General features: G+C 39.1%; 1 protein-coding gene across 1 annotated transcript in view; it reads left to right on the top strand.

Annotated features, from left to right (window-relative positions):
* Positions 1-8,428: 8,428 nt before the first annotated feature.
* The window catches only part of LOC133664440 (follistatin-related protein 1-like), a 47,459-nt gene continuing 32,335 nt past the window's right edge, over positions 8,429-23,552 (top strand). The window contains exons 1-2 of the mRNA XM_062069072.1: positions 8,429-8,635; positions 8,767-8,823. Of these exons, the coding sequence (XP_061925056.1) occupies positions 8,767-8,823 (57 nt within the window). The 5' untranslated portion in view covers positions 8,429-8,635. The remainder of the gene's footprint in view (positions 8,636-8,766; positions 8,824-23,552) is intronic.

Below are 23,552 nucleotides of genomic sequence, written 5' to 3'. Positions count from 1 at the left end.
GTTAATGCTAATTGGTAGCAAGTCTATAGCATATCCAATGTAAATTAGCATCGAGCTAGCGCATTTTTAAAAGTGGAGCCTTACGGTTCATTAGAGCACCTTCTTAATGCTTTGTTGGCATGGAAAATTGGAACATCACCTAGAGACTGTCTGCTTGACAGCTTATTTCTCTGCCAAGTGCTAGAGCTGGTGCCGGATGTGTCATCCCATGCAAAAAAAAGGTATCGAAATATGGTGCAATGTGACTCTCATGACTAAGTAGATTGACGCAGGTTCAGGTCTGATCAACCTGTGGCTGGCCGCCTGTAGTGAAGGTGTATAGTGATTAAAGGCCAAAACACCCTGTGATCTAACAGAACACTACTGACGATGCGTCCAAAATTATAATCCAAAGCCCACATGCTCAATTAGTGGATGCCAGTGATGTCACAGAGGTGGTTATGACCTATTCATAGCCTTTAGCCAGGTTTAATGCTCTGGTGTTGACATGTATGTGCCTGCACAAAGGCAATTGCCATTTTATCCTGTGTTTAATCATCTGTGAGATTTACGTGTAACTGTACCTTGTAGGTTTGTCTTCAAATAGTCGAATTCCCAGTCACTGGGAGTCAAATATATTGTACACACAAATACACATAAATACTCATATACACACAATTATTCATACATATACTGTATACATACATACGCGCACACATGGGTGACTACGCTCCCACATACAGTACATACACAAATACAGTACATACCTACACAATTAAAGTTTGTACATCCACACGCACATTCACTGTACAAACATACATATACACATACTGTACATATACATCCACTGTACAAACATACATATAGACATACTGTACATATACTGTACATACATATAGACATACTGTACATATACTGTACATCCACTGTAAGGGTTGGTTCATACTGTTTAAGGATTGTGCTTATGTGCATAACCTTAAGGTTCAGGGGGAAGCTGCTGGTGGATATGGAAAAGCAGCAAGTGAGCTTCTTGATTCATAGGCTGAGATTATAAAAGGCATAAAGGTAAGGAATTATCACTAATTAGCTGCCTATAGTGGAGTTAGGGTCTGCTATTTTTTTTTTGCTAGAAGGCACTCATATGTCCATTGTGTTGGAATTCTAATTTTGTTATCACACAAAGGCCTTCCTTCCTTTTGCTGAAGCAAGAGGATAATGTGTTTCAGAGAGTATGAGCATTCATAGGGCATCAGTATTTAACCTGTCTTTTCTGGGGAGTTTTGTACAGCTCAGATGGGGGAAGAGAGCCCACTTCTTTAAATGGTACCCTCACAGAGTGTCTAAAGCAGGGGTCTCAAACTTGTGGCCCGCTGGCCAAATGCTGCCCCCGAGATGATATTTTGTGAAAGTTAAATGTTAGTGCGGCCCGCAAGTTTTATATGAATGGCACTTTACAGTGTTGTGTGTGGAGCTGAAAGAATCACAGTGGGGTATATGGCTCTCGGGGGCGGGACATCGACCGGGCTCGATGCAAGCAGAGACACATTTCTCAACGAGTAAACGTTACAGCAGCAGTTGCCATGGAGAGTTTTCTTCCGTGCCTGGCTGGCTGACATTCGTCTCAGCACGCTGCTTTTACAACACGTCCCAAAAAATTATTTTTAAAGTTGCTACCTAGCGGGACATTATACGTATATGTCGTGGTTTACAAAAAGCGCTGACGACAAAAGCGGTGAGTGCGAAAAGTATTTTATTGTCCACACTGTCAATGATTAAAAAAGAACCAATAGAACAAAAAGGCGAGAAAAAGATATGTTGATGACAATAACTAATAACACAAATGTGACTCTAAATATATGTATACATTTTTTAAATAATTTTTTTTTAAAACAATAAAGGCCTCACAGCCATCTATCCATCCATCCATCCATCTTCTTCCGCTTATCCGAGGTCAGGTCGCGGGGGCAGCAGCCTATGCAGGGAAGCCCAGACTTCCCTTTCCCCATCCACTTCGTACAGCTCCTCCCGGGGGATCCCGAGGCGTTCCCAGGAGGCGTACCCATACTTGCCAACCCTCCCGTTTTTAGCGGGAGAATCCCGATATTCAGCGCCTCTCCCGACAACCTCCCGACAGAGATTTTCTCCCGACAAACTCCCGGTATTCAGCCGGAGCTGGAGGCCACACCCCCAAAAAAAAAAAGTCTGCCGCAGCTGCGATTGGACCTGACCAGCCTCCGGGTACAAGTACTGGAGTACCAATTGCTTGCCAGGGTAGATCTTCCCCAGGAAGCAAGGATTGACCGGTTTTGGGCCATGCTAGGGAGAGATGGAAGATTCCACACTCTCGTGCATTTGATGAAAGCACTTTTGTGCGTGCCACACAGCAATGCATCATCAGAGAGGGTGTTCAGCATGGTTAGAAAAATAGTGACAGAGAATAGAAAGAGGATGGACAATTCAACCCTTAACAAAGCATTGTACTTTCAAGTACAACAATGAGTAGATGAGTGTTGTGTGTTTGTGTGTACATGTGTAAATAAATGAACACTAAAATTCAAGTATTTATTTTATTTATATATATAATAAAATATATATATATATATATATATATATATATATATATATATATATATATATATATATATATATATATATATATATATATATATATATATATATATATATATATAGCTAGAATTCACTGAAAGTCAAGTATTTATATATATATACACTACCGTTCAAAAGTTTGGGGTCACCCAAACAATTTTGTGGAATAGCCTTCATTTCTAAGAACAAGAATAGACTGTCAAGTTTCAGATGAAAGTTCTCTTTTTCTGGCCATTTTGAGCGTTTAATTGACCCCACAAATGTGATGCTCCAGAAACTCAATCTGCTCAAAGGAAGGTCAGTTTTGTAACTTCTGCAACGAGCTAAACTGTTTTCAGATGTGTGACCATGATCTCACAAGGGTTTTCTAATCATCAATTAGCCTTCTGAGCCAATGAGCAAACACATTGTACCATTAGAACACTGGAGTGATAGTTTCTGGAAATGGGCCTCTATACACCTATGTAGATATTGCACCAAAAACCAGACATTTGCAGCTAGAATAGTCATTTACCACATTAGCAATGTATAGAGTGTATTTCTTTAAAGTTAAGACCACTTTAAAGTTATCTTCATTGAAAAGTACAGTGCTTTTCCTTCAAAAGCACTGTATACCCCCCCCCCCCGATATTGGAGGTCTCAAGGTTTGTAAGTATGGGCGTACCCAGGAGACATAGTCTTCCCAACGTGTCCTGGGTCTTCCCCGTGGCCTCCTACCGGTCGGACGTGCCCAAAACACCTTCCCGGATGACAGAGCTTCTCCCCCTATCTCTAAGGGAGAGCCCCGTCACCCATCGAAGGAAACTAATTTTGGCCGCTTATACCCGTGATCTTGTCTTTTCGGTCATAACCCAAAGCTCATGACCATAGGTGAGATCGACCGGTAAATTAAGAGCTTCTCCTTCCGGCTCAGCTCCTTCTTCACCACAACGGATCGATACGGCGTCCGCATTACTGAAGACGCCGCACCGATCCGGTGGAGGTGCTGATTCCCATCCCAGTCGCTTCACACTCGGCTGCGAACCGATCCAGCCAATTATGCAAATTATACGATGATGTCATATTAACCCCGCCCCGGCCACGTCCCCACTGCTCCCATGTCTTAGAAATAGAATGAGTTCTGAAGAGAGTATTTATTTCCTTACCTGAGCTTTACAGTAGCTCTCTTGTTTGTGATTGGTGGACTGAGCGAGAAGAATCATGGCCCATTTCAGACCTACAAAGGAGAGAAACTGCCTTGGTGATCCTGGTCATGTGTACATTCTTGAGCCGTAGCTAGCTATATATACTGTATATACAGTACAGGCCAAAAGTTTGGACACAACTTTTCATTCAATGGGTCTTATTTATTTTGATGACTATTTGCATTGTAGATTGTCACTGAAGGCATCAAAACTGTGAATGAACACATGTGGCGTTATGTACTTAACAAAAAAAGGTGAAATAACTGAAAACATGTTTTATATTCGAGCTTCTTCAAAATAGCCACCCTTTGCTCTGATTACTGTTTTGCACACTCTTGGCATTCTCTCGATGAGCTTCAAGAGGTAGTCACCTGAAATGGTTTTCACTTCACAGGTGTCATAGTTTTGATGCCTTCAGTGACAATCTACAATGTAAATAGTCATGAAAATAAAGAAAACACATTGAAATGAGAAGGTGTGTCCAAACTTTTGGCCTGTACTGTACGTGTATACTTTGTTTATCGCTGTTATAAAAGAGCGCCTCTGTTGGGTCATTTTTAGTGCATAATAAATGTACACTGCACTACAGGCTGTACACTGACCACTCTAAAATATAGCCAAGTTGACTTTCTGTATTATTGTATCTTAAGACTAGACAGTATAAAGTAATAAAAAAATACTTGCTGACATGTGAAAGGTGTACTGTACTTAATGATGTTTGTGTACTGTTGCATTATTTTGCATCCTTGTGTTGTCATCTATCAACCATTAATCCGAACAGATACCATACTTTGGGGGTAATTTGATATTCAATCAACATGTTATTTTTTGTTGATTACTTTTTATATTTTTCAATTATATTTATTTAATAGCATGTTGAAAAGGCTCTCAAATGGCACATTTCCTGATGAATGGTAAGACAGGAGGACATGCAGTTGTGACTATGTCAATTATGCAAATTATTAAAAACACAAAGATTTATTGTACGAAGACAAAACCTCTGATGATGGATACATGGCATGGATCTTTTCGGGTATACAGTGAAACCTCAACTTAAGAGTGCCCTAACTTAAAAAGGTTTTGAGATGGGAGCTGTCTCTCGGCTATTTGTAATGCTTTAACTTACAAGCAAAAAGTTGGGTTACAAGCATTCCCGCCATTGGTTGGCATAGCAAATGTACAGTGAACCTTGGAAGATCTGCCCAAAACATCAAGTCTTACTCGTTAGCATTAGCTTATAACTATAGATGGACATAACTTTGTTTTTCAAAAATGGGAAGGCTGATGTCGTCATTGTTTTATCTGTTGTGACCACTTGTGGAAAATGGTACAGAATAGGGAGCAGTGCGCAATTTCGCATGCAGGCACGCACCTTGGAGGTAACATTGGTGTGGACCAAACCATTTTTTCAGAAAGGGCCATGAGGGTTATTGAAACGATTACAATTATAAGATTGTATGACTTGTATTAATTCATATTCATTCATATGAATATAAGCGTTATTATTGTCTGGCCAGTTACGCATGGTGTAGCAATACAATATTGTTGTCTGGGTGGAAATCGGGAGAAATTCGTGAGAATGGTGGCCCCGGGAGATTTCCAGAAGGGGCACAGAAATGTGGGACTTTCCCGGGATAAAATCGTGAGGGTTGGCAAGTATGCTATTACACTTGTCCCTTCCCACATTGCGCTTCAAATATTCACCACATAGTGGACTTAAAAAAAGGTATTTCTTTAAAGCATATTCTAAAATGTAATCCCGTCCTAAATTAATCATTTTCAATCATAAAAATGGCTAAATAAACTATTGGCCACTGGATGAGACCAACCCACTCAGAGTGCGCTGTTCGGTATCTTGGCCACGGATTGGCTCAGCCTCAAGCAGCATTACTATATTGGTATAAACAAGTCTAAAGGTGACAAAAGGGTGTTATTCCATGTCTCGAGGGCTTTTATTATGTTGGAAATGTATTTAGAAGGTCTTAAAAAGGTTTTCAATGCTCTTGCTATGAAAATATTAGATTTTTAATGAATAATTACTTCTTCGTGGAAATTAATTTGTCCCATTGATGTTTGCAACCAATTAAGCACAATGAACGAGGGACGACTGTCACGGGGCATGCGCAATCCCTCATGCCATCTGCAGCAAGCGCCGCCGGCAGCTCCGCTAGGAGCGCCCCGGGACACGCCCCTGCTCACTCTTCCTGCATCGCGGCCACGCACCTGCACGGCTGCAGGCAATCGACAATCAGCACACCTGGATCTGATGAGGGCAGACAACATAAAGACCAGCGGACCCGAAGATCCAGTGCCGGAACGTAGTTCACTCTCTGTAGTAAGCGTCCTGTCTCTAGCTTCCCTCCTCGTGCCTGCTCTCTGTGCTTTTCCTCTGCCCATGTCTTATATGTCTTCTGTGTTCCTCGCAGTTATCCCTCCGTCTCCAGTGATCGAGATGTGCGCTTCGTTCCCTTGGACTTCCCTCCGGATTTTGGACTGCTTACCTCGATCCTCGACCCCCGCTCGGACACGGACCTCGACGCCTCTCTCCAGCCCCAACCTCTCCCTTGCTCACGGACTGCCTTCTTGCCTTGCCCCTCTGGATTTGTGGACAATTCATCCAACACGCACGAACAACACCCTCTGGTAACATTTACATTGTTACTTATTCACATCGTCTTACACTACACACTCGTAGTAGCATACACACTCCAACACACAATTAAGTTCAATAAACCTGTTGAACTTATTCCTGTCGCTGTGTCGTCTTTGTAACAACGACTGTAGTTACAAAGCTTTGAGGATATATAATTATTACATTTCTGTTGTCTGGACTTTTAAACTATTTTGACCACAACCTGTTGGTAAATGTAAATTACAGTCATGGCTGTATTAGCAATATATATCAGTGTTTTTTAATGTTATGGCAAAATGTCATAATATCGTATCACAGGTTACTCTTGTGTAGACAGGAAGCGATCGGTTTTATTTGGTTGACTACTGTGAGAATAATAGTTGTAGGCTATTTTCTATTTTTGTTGTAATGTTAGCAGTCACGGTTTTGTTGTATTTCTCCATGTGACCTCTTGCTTAGACTGACCATACGTCCTCTTTTCCCCGGACATGTCGTCTTTTGCGGGCCTGTCCGGGCTGTCCGGGCGGGATTTCTTAAATGCCTCAAATGTCCGGCATTTTGAGTTAGGGTTGCGTGTATTTTCAATGTACGTCCAGGATTAAGAAGGGGTTAAAAAAACAAACAAATTGTGCGCGCAGCAGCATTCGTGAGGGAGGGGCAGAGACAGAGAGAGTGAGATAGTTATGATAAACGCGTATGCGTCGCCAGGCTCTGCTTTTTATCCATAGATTTATCGGATGTAATTTTTTATTATCTATAGCAGCGGTGTCAAAAGTGTACCTCGGAGGCCATTTGCGGCCCACAGCAAATATTTTAAAGGCCCACGGCACATTCTAAAAATACTATTAAAATAAACAAAAACATAACAAAAGTGAAATAAAAAAGCTTGAAGGTGAAATGTAATTTAGAAAAATGTTGACGAAGAAAACAAAGCTGTTTTTTTTCTTTCAAACTGTCATTGCTCAAAACATAATATTGAATCAAAATCAATGTTATTATGAATTATTGACCTATCCAATGTTCCCATTTCTTCACATCAAGTATTCCACTTTGAAAAATATTTTTGGTGGAAGATTTTGCATATTTTGTGTGTTTGCCATTAAAACCATAGTTTTGTTTGACAAAAAAGGGCGGAAAACAAACAAACAAAAAAACAACATAAAAAAAAATAAAACATTTTGAAATGAGGGATAGATCTGAAGTTGATGTAGACTCCAGAGATTTAAGCGTTAAATATAAAATGTATGTATGCCCTGGCACACCATTATCATCATTTCATGACCCAAGCAAAACACTTTTTACACTTTTATACTGAAATAAATACACCTACAACTTATTAAATAAAAACATAGAAAAAACCACCAGGAGCGGCAAAGTTTAGATCCATGAAGGAAAGAAGAAAGTGATTGAATGTTTATAACTGAATACATTTACATATGTATACGCATTTGTTTTATTTATTTATTTATTTTTTTTAATGAATGAAGTAACATTTATGACAACCTTTTTCCAAAACACAATATATAATATAACAGGATAATGCATACGTTTATAATTTTTTTTCAAAACGCTTACAAAAAAGTGGGGCCCCAATAATTTACTGTGGGACCCCATTTTTATGACTTGAAGGGGTCCCTGGGACCCCATTTTGAAAATTCCTAGCGCCAACACTGCTGTCAACAGAGGAGAAAAAATGCTTTATTTAAATAACTACCGGTATATTATTTATAAAGCAAGTTCGAGTATCATTGGCAAATTTTCACCTAGTCCCTGCCTTGGCACGCATATATGTGTCCTCTTTTTGGGATTTCACAATATGGTCAGCCTACTCTTGCTAATATGTGTAGACGTCAAAAACAGTAAAAAAAAGAAAAAAGAAAAAAACCCGGCATGAGTATAATATAGCATAATAAATGTCGTTTTATGGTGATATTTAATGATGTTTACATTTTTTTATGATAGTTAACTTAAGCTACATTACTTACTGCACGTTCATTTAATGTCATTCTTCCACACATCAATTCCTCTTCTTCCTCCTCCCCCTTCTCAGTGAACGTTCCCAGAAGGAAAAAATAGAGACATTTCCATTGGTCCTTTTGCCGGGAGAGGAGGAGAAAACACTGAAGACCAACTCGAATTCCTCAAAGCTCCTCCAATTTCCTCCAAGCCGTCGTCGAAACCTCTTCTCTGGTCTACTTCTCTGTCGCCCATCCGAGCAGCTCTCTACTTAACGGTAACGTAGCAGCGACGACGACTTACCTCGTTTCATTTTTACACTAAAAAAGCGAATTTTAGTACATACAACCGCTTCAAATGTTAGTTCCTGCTGCTTAAACCTGACTTTTTTTTCGCTTCCTCGACCAGATGTTGCGGGGTGTCGCTGTGCTCTTTCTGCTAGCCTTGGCTCACTCTCACGCAGAGGTAAGTTTAAACTTGGCTAAAAAGTCGCATTCAATATCCTAAAGCCACACGCCGAATGATTTAGAATAGAAAAACAGTCAGAATTGTCAGGTTATGGTCATGTTATCAGAGTATTTATGCAGTATTTTCCACAGGTTTGCTCTAAAATGTCACTAAAGGCTAATGGAGTATGGCACACTTACTAATTGTAGTAATTGGTGCACTACTGCACCATTAATAATGCTCATATTTTGCAATTTAAAACACATTCTGAATGATATATGACATTGGTTCCCAAACTTTTTTCACCAAGTACCATCTCAGAAAAAAATTGGCTATACAAGTACCACCATAAAGATTAACATTAAAATACAGTAGCGCAGTAGGCCTACGTATTGATTAAAAACAAGGCCACGTTTTTATTTAACAGGTATATTAATATGTTTGCACACTGTAACAATACACATAGTTTGAACAGTAACACTGTTTGAATATAAGACAAATATATAAATATAAATGTAAAACACTGTACTTTAACCAAGTTTTTGTTTTTGTTGTACAACTAGATGGCGCCCGCACAGTTTGAGAATGACTGAGTTAGAAAACGTGTCAAACTCAACGTCGGGGGCCAGATCATTTTATGTGGTCCGCAAAAATCAGGAAATTTTATGATATGCTTTAATAAAGAATATTTTCTTAAAAATACTTGTACTGCATGCATATCTTTTATATTCATATATTTTAAGCTTTATTAGTATCTAATAATGCAATAAAATATTAATATACATTGAAAAACATTGTTTTGTTCAAATCAAAATAAATATCTAAATATCTGCCTGACTTATGATTTCAAAGCAAGTTATGTACACTATAAAAATGACAACAGAATTAACAGTAAAATTCTGCCGACTGAGCTGCCAGTTTCTTTTAACCGTGAAACAACTTTGGTACTGTTTTTTTTGTGTCATTTACAGTAATATACTATAAAACAACCGTAGATTTTACTGTAAAAAAAACAGTGGTACAGTTTTTTCAGTCCATTTACAGTAATATGTTACAAAAAACACTGCAAATTTTACGACAAAATACTAGCAACTGAGTTGCATGTTTTTTTTTACAGTAAAATCAAAAAACATTTTAGAAGCAAACGTAAAAAAAGATACAATAATCAAATACATAGGAAATAATGTAATATGAGGCAAATCCTTATACATTGTTTTATCATATATTATTCACTCTGATGGCGTCCGTAACTGCGATGTGGCCATCAATTAAAACGAGTTTTAAACCCCTGATTTACAAGAAGAAAACACCTGGAACCGGTAGTTTGATGTGAAGTTATCACGCGTTCTCAAGCGTTTATTTTCTTCCCCGGGGGTTGTTAAATGTCATCAGATGTTTATGGAATGTGGTACCAATCATTGTTACTTGTTGCAGTAGGCACTGTTATTCAAAACAAGTGAAGTTTGCAAGGTAAAGTGGCTCAGGAAAAGGGTGCTATATATAAAGGAGTGACATGTGAATGGCAGGCAGCTGTGAAAAGAAAAGAAGGAAGGACCGAGCTTGTGTACATTTCATCAGCGCTGCTCCACCTACACTTTGCACTTACTGCTGGGGATGCTTGGCAGCTGCTCTAATGGTCTCCAAACAGTGCATTTGGGTGGTCAGTCAGGCAGCATGTGTGTTTGTTTGCACGCTCAAGATAGGTCTCAAGAATGCTCACCTTATGGGCGTCACACTGTGGAGAGATGTCGTGGATTGTAGTTTGATGACTAGTGGAACAATGGTGAGCTATAATGTGTTTTCTGTTTCTTTTTTGTCCATGTTGGAAACAGGAAAGCGTGCACGCGCAAGTGTTTGTTTGATGACCTCACAGTCTCAGCTGTTGAACACCTGGCTTCTCGTTGTTTACTGCCCTGTTGACCTTGAGTCACATACAGAGGAAGTAAACTGCATTTATTTTGCCGTCATATTGACTGTCTGTCACCTAATTACAGAGATATAAAAACACTTGAATGGCACTACATAGGTCATAGAGCCGGGGTGTCAAACTAATTTTGGATCGTGGGCCACATGGAGAAAAATCTACTCCCAAGTAGGCCGGACTGGTAAAATCACACCACGATAACTTAAAAATAAAGACAACGTCAGATTGTTTTCTTTGTTTAAAAATGTATGTTGTTGTTGTTGTTTTGTTTTTTACACTTACATGTTACGGTTAATAGTATTCTATCTTTATTTGTCGTTATTTATACTTTCTGAATAAATTATGTGATAATGTTCATCAGTCAACTCATTGGTGTTAATTTTCAATCTATCAAGATAAAAAAAATATATCACAATCAAATTATAGGATGTTATTTATGTAGTTTGCTCATTTTCCTCGACTGGTGCACTAACATCATGTGTTTTTTTTTTTTTTCATATGTAGCATAATCTACAAAGATACAAAGAATTGCTTTTGCGACATATAGTGGACACATTTAGAACAGCAGTTTGTTTCATTCAAAAATCTCGGCTCATTATTATACTTAGCAAACTCATCTCGCGGGCCGGATAAAACCTGTTCGCAGGCCTGATCTGGCCCGCGGGCCGTATGTTTGACACCCCTGTCACAGAGCCAATGATAATGCACGGTAGTGATTGACAGAGTGGGGCCATTTGCAGTAAGTGTTAAGTGGTTATTGTTGTTAATGAAAGCAAACAAAAATACGATTATTGCTTAGTTGAGGCCAATACTTTTCCACTTCAGTACTGTAGGTGGCAAAAGTGGTGTATTACTGTACATATTACTGTAGTTAACATAAACAGTAATGTTTGTGGAAGACGGCTAATTAGTGTGTAAATTGCCATGGATAAATTTAGGCAGCCATGTATACATTTTGGTGCAGCCTTTTGCACTACTCTTAAACACATTATAACGGGACTGTATGTGACGGTAGCTTGTTGTTCCAACTCTGCACAATAGTTGGCATCGTAACTCTGCTTTAACGACACCTGTCCCTGACAGAGGATGTGCTACCAACTTATCTACTTCATAGTATTCAGACTCCTCTAGATTCTGTTTTTCAAAAAAAGCGACTCGCGACAAATCAAGCTCCTTTTCGAGTGTCATTGGACACTTTTAAAGTTTGAGTCTAACATTAAAGCACACATATTCTTCTCAGTGAGTAGCTGGTGCTGACAAAACCTTACACCAACGCACCCCGATTCTCAAAAAAAAAAACCACACAAAAACAAGAAACTTGATTTGTATTTGGTGAACATATTTGTTTTGCTATTCATGTTTTATGTTCATCTGGGCCAATTATGCAAATTACACTCAGTTGGCTTCTGTTTCCACAATGATAAACAAAAGTACTAAGTAAACCCACTAACAAACAGTAGTGTGTAATAGTGGTAAAAGTGGAAAAAAATAAATAAGAAATAAGTAAGTTGCATCCTTCTTGTTTCACAGCAGTCATATAAGTTGCACATAAATTAATTGGTAAGAAATAATGTGGTTGAAGGTGTTTCCGCCATGATAAACAAGACCTTTGGTACATGTCACAGAGTCAAATAAGGGCCACATCCTCCTCGGTAGTAAACTGTTGTTACGAGAAATTACCAATTGAAAAAGGCCAAGCTGTTTGTTCATTAATTACAGTAACCCGTTTAGAATGTCATGTGCAGTGGTTGCTAGGAGACGTACTTACTAGACCAGTCATGTTGCTGTAATATAATGTGATGCCAATGTTAGTTCTCTTCCTGAGTTTAGTGAAGCGTAGCATCAATTGGCATATCATGAAGAACAAAGCTTAATAGGGAATTGTTCGTAAAGGGAATATACACTATATTGCCAAAAGTATTTGGCCACCTACCTTGACTCACATATGAACTTGAAGTGCCATCCCATTCCTAACCCATAGGGTTCAATATGACGCAGGTCCAGCTTTTGCAGCTATTACAGCTTCAACTCTTTTGGGAAGGCTGTCCACAAGGTTGCGGAGTGTGTTTATAGGAATTTTCGACCATTCTTCCAAAAGCACATTTGTGAGGTCACACACTGATGTTGGTCGAGAAGGCCTGGCTCTCAGTCTCCGTTCTAATTCATCCCAAAGGTGTTCTGTCGGGTTCAGGTCAGGACTCTGTGCAGGCCAGTCAAATTCATCCACACCAGACTCTGTCATCCATGTATTTATGGACCTTGCTTTGTGCACTGGTGCGCAGTCATGTTGGAAGAGGAAGGGGCCCGCTCCAAATTGTTCCCACAAGGTTGGGAGCATGGAATTGTCCAAAATGTTTTGGTATCCTGGAGCATTCAAAGTTCCTTTCACTGGAACTAAAGGGCCAACTTCTGAAAAATAACCCCACACCATAATTCCTCCTCCACAAAATTTCACACTCGGCACAATGCAGTCCGAAATGTACCGTTCTCCTGGCAAACTCTAAATCCAGACTCGTTCATCAGATTTCCAGATGGAAAAGTGTGATTCATCACTCCAGAGAATGCGTCTCCACTGCTCTAGAGTCCAGTGGCGACATGCTTTACACCACTGCGTCCGACGCTTTGCATTGCACTTGGTGATGTATGACTTAGATGCAGCTGATCGGCCGTGGAAACCTATTCCATGAAGCTCTCTGCAGAATGTACATGGGCTAATTGGAAGGTCACATGAAGTTTGGAGCTCTGTAGCAACTGACTGTGCAGAAAGTTGGCGACATCTTTGCACTATGCGCTTCAGCATCCGATGACCCCTCTCTGTCAGTTTACGTGGCCTACCACTTGGTGCCTGAGTTGCTGTTGTTCCCAAACTCTTCCATTTTCTTATAATAAAGCCCACAGTTGACTTTGGAATATTGAGGAGCGAGGAAATTTCACGACTGGATTTGTTGCACGGGTGGCATTCTATTACAGTTCCACGCTGGAAATCGCTGAGCTCCTGAGAGCGGCCCATTCTTTCACAAATGTTTGTAGAAACAGTCTCCATGCCTAAGTGCTTGATTGTATACATTTTATACACAAGTGACTAGGACACCTGATTCTGATCATTTGGATGGGTGGCCAAATACTTTTGGCAATATAGTGTAGTTATGTTTGCCGTCTACTCTGGTATCAAAATTGCCACAATGATAAATAAAACATGGCTCGATCCATTCCACACCACAGTTAAATTAATAATTTTGGTGTAAACAAACTAAGACGGTAACAACATGACCTCTATGTCAGAGGTAATAAAGGAAAGACATACACATATCGTTAAGCTCTTGGATGGTTGCCATGAATGACTCAACGTCCCGCAATCCCCTCCCTGTGCTGACCTTTCATTGCTTTCTCCCACCTTTGCCTGCCTAACTGCCCCGGAGAAAGTCCTATTGTATGCCAACCTTGTTCCTTATTCCCGATCACAATCTGCAGGGATTGGCTCGCTCCTGCCAGGGTTTGTCCAATGAAAAGCCACAATGGTAATGGGGTGGCATCTGTTCTCCGAAGGTAATTACCCTGATAATATATGGCGTGTTGTCTGGCCGTGGGAAGAGCCTGAACTGGCATACCAGTACACTGTCTTAAGGAGGTCAAGAAGTTGCAGCAGAAGTCTCGGGTGAGCTAGCAGGCTGTGTGCTAGTTGTCATTAGAGATACTTGGACTGCACAGAGGATAAGTTGGATGGAGTGAGAGAAGGTATTTCCAGTGTAAGCTAATAAAGACTGACTGCTCATAGAGATGATGTATATTCTTATACAGCAATGGTCTACAAAGGATGAGAAAGTTGTATTGGTTCTTGATAGTTTGTCTATGACCCAAAGTACATATTGTTGAGAATCCAATAATCAATGGCCGTAACTACCATTGAAGACACCGAGGTCATGTCCTCTGTATTTTTTTTAGGTGACAAAAGGATGATGATATGACTGACTGTAGATGTACTTTGTGTAGCACATTGTGTGCGCTGTACTTCACCATGCGGTAGATCATTCTCTCTCACTATATGATCTTTGGTCGTGCACAGCCCGCTACAACTGCAACAACAAAGAAGTCCACTTTTATTTTAAACATTATTCGATCTGAAATGTGCTGTCAACATAACATTGACATTAAATCATACTGATGTAACTAAGGTTGCTTTCACCTGAATGAAATTGATGTGAAACGCTGTCTGTATGATTCTGTCATCGCGTCAGTCAGGTGCCGCCCTGCCCTAAATGCAGAACATGCGCTGCGCATAGGGCAGGGCGCTTTGCGCAAATAATCACATTAAAATGTAAATTGTTGAATGACAAAGCGCTTCATATAATATTTTACCCCAAACGTATTCCTGGCCACGTCATGCTCTGTCACTGATTAAAATATAAAGGCAAAATGTTCTCCATTACTTCCGGTGGCCTCGTTGCAAACGTCATTAGTACTTGTAGTGCAAAGCTGAAGATCTTGGGTTTTGAACCCTGGTCGTGGTTGAAAATGTTGTATGTTTTTTTTAATGTTTGTTTTAATGATGTAAACATTTTTTGCTATGCTAAACTTCACGATATTAAAAACGTGGACTTTTGCTGGTTATCAAAGATGTTAGATGAGTGATAGATATTTACAACTCAGTTAAAGCTTTTGTTATTCTGGAACTTCATTGTGTTGCTCTAGGTAATACAATTTATATGGTGCTAGGATACCCATGATTTCAGCCTTTCCAAGTTCCTCTTGCACAACCAATTTTCGACCTCGGTATTTGTCAAATGCTAGTTATGGCCCTCGGTATACCAAGAATAGACAAGTGCATCCATGTTGCCGGGGAAATATACAATTGTGCATTCAAAAGGATGTTTTGTGGTGTTTTTAAAGCTGGAATTTCAAATTGTGGCACACAATGACCCTCACCACTGAATCCTATTTGGTGTTTTTTTCTGCTCACCCAAGACTGTTTACTTCTACTAAGGACTGCAGCTATCGGTTATTTTAGTAATCAATTAATCGATTAGTTTATTCAATTAATCGAGTAATCGTATAAAACACACTTTATATCTTAAAGGTGTGTTTTAGGAAAATATTTATAATAGTGGAAATAATAATAATGATATTTTTTCTAATAAATGCACATCATCAACATTGAAATTGCACTTTTAACCTCATGTGTGCATTAATAAAACTTACGTTTTTTTCAAATATCCGCAGTTCGCCACCGTACAGATCACGGCACCTACAAAACACCGCTTTCATGTGTACTTTAAGGCGGGGGGCGTGTGGATTTCCTACATTTTTATTGATTACACTCATCACTTTTTTAAAATTGATTTAATTGATGAACCGTTGCAGCCCTACTCTTACTATTGAATCTAAATGTGACAGTTTGACCACACCTCCCCCACTGTCACTGTTTGCCCTTAACTTCCTCTCAAACCGCGCACATTTGTTAGGAAGCACAACATGGACAAACAACAAATGCTCAATCTCTTTAGTCAGTGAAAAGCATTCACTCAACAAACAAATCACAACCTGTCACTCACCATGACTAAACTGGTGGCTAAAAGAGTCAGGGTGGGGCTGAGGGTTTTAAATAGATGAACACATCTGCCTGGTTCTCAAAAGCTGAGTGTTAGAGAAGCACACTGGACATTTAAAAGTTATGATCTCCAAGCCTGATTCACTGTAGCAAAAATGACTGATCTACAAGCTCAAATGTACTATGTGAATACTTTAGACTTGTGATGGTTTATTTATGGTGTATTTTACCAAATAAGTGCATTCTCAATCACCCCTGTCAAATTGGGGGTATTTAAGTGGAAAAATGCAATTTTTATGACAGTCTGCTGTCTGTCACTGCCAGAGGAGGTTCTCTGTCCTGACCAGGAGCTCAGGTCTCCATGCATCACCAAACATCTACTGAGATTTTGGTGCTTGGTTTCCTGTTGATTGTTTTTCACCTTTGACACTTTGGGGTCTAAATTAATGTTTGTAAACTGTTTACAACTGCGGGCCTTGCCATCCTTGGTTTAAAAGTCCGGTTTACAAAGGTTACATCACCTTCACCCGAGGCGGGGTGTGACACTAAAAATGCCTTTATTTACCTCTAAAATGTAACGTTAAACATATTTAACAGGTTTGTAAAAAAGTTATTTATTTTTCTTAAGCTGTTGCACCTCCCCTGAAGTCATCACCATGGTTTTGTTTTTACCATGGTATTTTAGCATTATTATCGAAAACACAGCTTTACTAATTTTTTTCCCCTATTTCACTTGAAAATGGTGTACACATTTGCTGCTCAAAATGAACAATTGCATTACCTTTAAAAAAAGGCTGAAATAAAACTTGCATGTGCAGTGTGAAATGACAACCAGCAAGCAAGCGTAGTAGAGGTCTATGCTCTTATACTTTCACATCTGTTGTCCCGCATCATTTGCGGTGACAAGAGTGGAGTGGTTAATTTACCTAGAAAGACCAGCAATGAATCATAAAAATTGCAGTTGTCAAGTCAAAGCGTGCACGGGCGAGAGTTCCTCTTAAGAGGCTTCAGCAGGCGGGAGAACAGAGATGACACTGCTGAAGTAGATGTTAATTCCATAGGCTGTTCTCTCTCACCCAAGGTGGGCTAAAAATATCTGTCCAGGTGGAGGAAATATGAACTTGAGGGGGACGATGTGTCCTTTGTCTTTATCAGCTCGCTCTAATTACTGCAGCTCTACTCGCAGTCATGGAGCCCTGGCAAATATCGTGCAGGGGGATTAGATAGCTGGAGTGATGTTAAACAGAACACAGCCACCACGCTCATGCAATTAAAGCAAGGGGAAGGAAGCTAACGGTGAGGTAAGACTTGGCTGCCTATGGTGGGAGGGTTGGGTTTTCACATCCCCACATTTTGTTTTCTGAGCTCTTAGATTTGCTTAAAGTGAGTCCTTTAGGAGCTGAACTAGTGTCTTATCATTAGCAACACTATGTACTAGAAAACATAAACAGTCACACAAATGACCAACAGCCCTAAATTCAACTCACATGGTTGGACGTAAGAGGTGGTTAGATTTAGTAGTGGTGCAAAAATATACAAAGATTAAAAGTGTTCTAAATCATCAAGTAATGGTTGTTTTTTGGTGAATGTTTTCTTTGTACTGCTGTGTTTAAAAATGACATGACAAATGATGGCGCAGCGCTGCCAACTTAAAGTGTTATATTGTAACTCCAGTGTCAAGGATAATCCTTCATTGTGAAAGTCAGCCTTTTCTAATGCGTAGTTTCACATTCCTCACTCAAATTAAAAGGCTAAACAGTGCATCTGGAAAGTATTCCCAGCGCTTCCCTTTTTCCACATTTCGTTATGTTACAGCCTTATTCCAAAATGGAAGACATTCATATTTGTTCTCAAAATTCTACAGAGAATGCCCCATAATGACGATGTGAAAAGGTTTTTTTTTAATTTTGCAAATTTATTTTAAAAAAATACATTTAAAAAAAGTATTCACAGCCTTTGTTCAATACTTTGTTGATGGACCTTTGGCAGCAATTACAGCCTCAAGTCTTTTTGAATATGTTGCCAACACTTCCCATCCAACCTGATGGAGCTGTATAGTTCCTGCAAAGAGGAATGGGTGACACTGCCCAAATATAGGTGTGCCAAGCTTGTGGCATCGTATTGAAAATATTTGAAGCTGTAATTGCTGACAAAGGTGTATCAACAAAGTATTAAGCAAATGCTCTGAATACTTATGTCCATGTGATTTTTTATTTTTTTAAAATAGTTTTGCAACATTAAAAAAAACAAAAAAAACGTTTCACTTTATGGGGAACCGTCTGTCGAATTTTGAGGACAAAATTAATCAAACCAAACCATAACAAAATGTGGAAAAAATTAAGCGCTGTAAATATTTTCTGTATGCACTGTAAATTCAAGTGTTCAAATGCACACTCTACAGTGGAAGACTGCACATTTATGCCGTGGTATTGTTTTTTTAACCAGGAGTTGTTTTCATTCACAGTCTGTGTTTAGTAGATTAGGTGTAGTAGGTCAGGTGAAATAGATGTGTAGTAGGTTAGGCGTAATAGGTTTGTGTTAGCAGGACTTGGAGCCATGACATTTTATCTCGACTTACACTAGTTTTTTCCATGTTTTTTTTAAATTAACAAATTTTACATTAGTAAGTAAGATGTTGAGGTTCAACTCCATTGAATGTCTCAAATGTCAGACAATTTCAACCAATATTTTCTGCAAAATTAGCAATTGAGGAAAGGAAAAGCTCACTAGGGAAGAAACCTCGGGCAGAACCCCGGGGTGGCCGTCTGTCTCGACCAGTTGGGTTGAAAAAATGAGACTCGAGAGACATTCAGGCAGTGTAAATGTTATTGTTTGTTTGCTTTAAGGACCCGTTTGTCTATTCATGTAATCCCGAAGAGAAACAGATTTTCGGGCGACACAAAATAATTTCAAAAAGATGCTATATTTTTCAGTTATACGCCGAAGTTAAAGAGGAACCAGTACGGAGAAAACTCTCTCCTTCAACCACAGCACAGAAACAACCTCCAACTTCCTGAATCTTCTCAAGCTTCTCATTTTGATCATAAAATTTAAGTTTTAATTATCTTGTGTAATTAACCTTGCCAGCCAGCTGGATCCACTCCGCCACGCTTGCTTCAAAAGCTGGCCGCATCAAATGTGCATCCTTTTGGGAGCTTTTGTGTAAAGTACATTCTGATTTATGTTAAAAGACTACATATCTCCCTCATGTCTGGGTAACAATTAAAGGGAAACTTCCCTTTTTTTGGAATTTCATAATGATCGTTCACGATCATTATGAAAGACATGACGATAGATTTATTTATTTTTAAATGCATTCTAAATAGTAAATACATGTGATCAAAAGTTCGCTTACAATGGAGCCTATGAGAGATTACTATTTTTGGACAAATTAGGATTTACAACCTTATACTTTTGAAGTTAAATATACTGCTGCTTATAGAAGCCAGCACAAAGGAAGAGTGAGATATTGGAGTAGACGGAAGCCGGGAAAGGGAGATGAAAGCGATTTTGATGCTACAAATATGGAATCTAGAAACAAGCTATTTTGACATAAATGGATTGCTTACCCAAAATCAACAGGAAATGTCCCCGTCCAGCTGGATCAGACGAACAACTGTTCATTGAGTGAGTCACTTTAATACCGATCATGATACACGCAGCATGCCATGCATGTTATTACAACTACAGTACATACGCTGTCTGGCTAACTCAGGTGTGTACAAACAAAACATGAAATGTGGGCTACTACTTTACAGATACTGTAATATGATTGTTTATGTTTTATAGTCCGTACAAAATAGTGTCATATTGCAGTGTTATGCATTTTAAAATCAAACGTGTTTTGCGTTGTTGTAGAAGCTAGCTTATCTCTTGCCGTAGTTAACTTTTACGGCAAATACCGAAGCAAGCTAATGTGGTACTACAATAGAAAAATTATTCCTCAGCGTTCGCTCTTACAATAACAATGTCCCTACAGCTTGGTTTATACGAGTTATGGAATATAAAGGAAATATTGTTGACGGTTTTTGAATACATTTTTAAAGTGATTTAGAGGTAGAATTTATTGCTAGCCACCTAGAACAAGCCGATTTTTGTAAGCTAGAAAGCGAAAAAAAACAAAGACACATTGTCTTCTTGTCTTTCATAATGATTGTGAACAATAGGCAAAATTCCCCAAAAAAGTGCAGTTCCTCTTTAAATGTAGCTTAAAGATGTAGATAATAGGTTTCATTATGTAAAGCGCTTTGAGTCTGTGGAGAAACGCGCTGTATAAATATAATTCAGAAAAAATAAATTTCACACTCCTTTCTCACAGCCGTTTGTGCGGAACTGTGCCAGTTTGCAAGAACAATCCAGGTGTGCTATTTGGATGCAAAAAAGTGGTTGCTGAACAGTTTCAGTCTTGATAAATCACAGTGCTTGTGCTAAATGATTGTATTTGCATCATATATTCTGTGGATCAATGAAGACAGAGACGATAAATGGATTGCGCTCTCCATTTTGCTCATTTCGATGGACGCAATCCTCTGCGCACGACCTTAGTATATCAGTTTTGTGTATGCTACCAAGTTTAAGCGCATTTTATTTTGCGCAAACCTTTAGTAGATCAGGCCCTTCGTGTTTTTATGACACATAAAGAGCACCATCCTGTGTGACTGATTGTGTCTTCTCCAACCCAGATTTTAAAGAGACCAAAACATTCAGCAACTGTGACGCTGAACAATCTTGGTTAATACTGCCACCAGTCCAATGGTAGTTTCCCCCATGACGCTTGGATGAAAAAGGCTCTGGTCGTGTGCGTGTTGACTGTTTTGAAACAATCTGGATTAAGTGGACCACTAAGTCTTTCCAACCCCAATAGTGGCCTCATTTTGGAGTGCAGCCATTGCTCTGGGTGGAGCCCCAGCACAGACCCTCCTGTCTTCAATGATAGTGGAAGACCGCGAGAACAAAAGAAAAGGGTGCTAGTGTGACTAAGAAGAGGGAAAGTTTGGAGATGGAGACCGACAAAACTGATAAGATTGTAGACAATGGAGCCTATGGATGTGAATCCGGTGGTGGTCGACAGAGCACACCCAAGTCCCTGCGGTCTTGACAACAGCGCAAACAAGGGGGGTGGGGGGGCATTCATTGCTGTTTTATTTCCCCCTGTGTTGAATTAACTACTAGCAGATGTGGTTTAGCCCAGTCTGTGACGTCTTCCAAGCGTTTTCCTCAGTCTGCCCCATGTTCTTATGTTCTTCCCATTCCCTTCTTTTTTTACCTTACATTAGAAGTCTTGGACAAGCAGGTCTGGTGCGTAGAAAATAAATGGCTCCAGACGGGAGTGACATCATCTTATTTGTCCATGTATTCCTTTCACGCTGAATAGAAGCAGGGTGAAGACGAAACAAGCAGATTTGTACTAACGGCACATTACCCGGGATGCATTTGTTTCGTCAGGGTTAATCTCAGACCCTGTCTGACCCCCAGAAAATGCCCGAGACCACCCGTAGAGCGCTCTATCTTTACAAATTGCCTTTATATGCCTTATGAATTTTTTTTAAAGTGAAATGTGTCCCTATAGCCTGTTAATGTGCACCAAACCTGAGAAGAATATTCAGTATTTTCTCCTTACTTTGTTCCACTTTTGAGTGAAGAGGTGCTCTGACGGTTGCTTTTGAAGTTCAATGTTTTCATGATGCCATCAAGTAAAAACCTCTTTCCTCACAGACATGACCCAACCTTAGTAAGATGAGCTTGCCCACCACTTCATGGAGGACAGTTTGGTACAAAAAAAAGCCCACCACTTCATGAAAGACAGTTTGGCAAAAAAAAAAAAAAAAAAAAAAAAGCACTTTAGCTCACATAGTTGTGTTGCTAACCTTTGTATCCTCTCTAAAGGGGAGTGCGTTTTTTTTTTTTTTTTGCCTATCGTTTACAATCATTATGAAAGACAAGACGACAGATGTATTTTTTTTTAATGCTTTCTAACTCGTAAATAATCATACATAAAAGTCAGTTCAAAATGGAGCCAATGGGGGTGCCTCTATTCAGCCAATAAAACCCAATAAATAACAATCCAAAAAGCGGCAACAATGCTCCATTTACATTTCTCGACTTAAATATTACCATATTTTTCGGAGTATAAGTCGCTCTGGAGTATAAGTCGCACCGGCCGAAAATGCATAACAAAGAAGGAAAAAAACATATATAAGTCGCACTGGAGTATAAGTCGCATTTTTGGGGGAAATTTATTTGATAAAACCCAACACCAAGAATAGACATTTGAAAGGCAATTTAAAATAAATAAAGAATAGTGAACAACAGGCTGAATAAGTGTACGTTATATGACGCATAAATAACCAACTGAGAACGTGCCCGGTATGTTAACATATTATGGTAAGAGTCATTCAAATAACTATAACATATAGAACATGCTATACGTTTACCAAACAATCTGTCACTCCTAATCGCTAAATCCCATGAAATCTTATACGTCTAGTCTCTTACGTGAATGAGCTAAATAATATTATTTGATATTTTACGGTAATGTGTTAATAATTTCACATATAAGTCGCTCCTGAGTATAAGTTGCACCCCCGGCCAAACTATGAAAAAAAACTGCGACTTATAGTCCGAAATATACGGTAACCAAGTATTAGTGATATTGTTATTATAAGCGTGAACGCAGACAAACTATTCATAGCAACACTGCGATCATGAGCTTGTGTGGCTATGTTGACATAATCGACCGGTGAGCTGGTTCCTCGCTTCGGAGCTTGTGGAAGTTTACTCTAGATCATAAATAATGCCTCTCACCTTAATAGTAAAATGATAATTACGTAATCCCACAAGTTGGTACACTAAGGCATCTAATTTAGAACCGCAAATGTCGAGAAAGACACAAAAAGACGCTTGGTTCCAACCCCTTTTCTTCGCGAGGACTATGAATTATTCTTCATCTAAACGGGAATATAACAAGATTCTATCAGTCGGCATCATAATGACAGCAGACATTGTGATGTAAGTAGTGTTTTATTATGTTTTTGGCTCTCATGAAGTCTGCAGTGAGTAATAATCAGTGATGTAGTTGAAGAAAAAAGTAAACGTTGTGATGCGTTTTTTAAATTAATGCGTCACATATGCTTAAAATGAGCAAAATACGTAAATGTTAAATGTTATTATAAATGTGCCTGTTACTACATTATATATATATATATATATATTTACAGTGTGTATAAAAAACCTTAATGGATGTGTTTGAATGTTTTTAAGGGCTAAGTAGGCAAAATA

This window comes from Entelurus aequoreus, linkage group LG14 (genome assembly GCF_033978785.1).
Source record: "Entelurus aequoreus isolate RoL-2023_Sb linkage group LG14, RoL_Eaeq_v1.1, whole genome shotgun sequence".
NCBI classification, from domain to species: Eukaryota; Metazoa; Chordata; class Actinopteri; order Syngnathiformes; family Syngnathidae; genus Entelurus; species Entelurus aequoreus.
The sequence above is the reverse complement of the archived record's forward strand: the minus strand, read 5'-3'. Positions and strand labels throughout refer to the sequence as shown.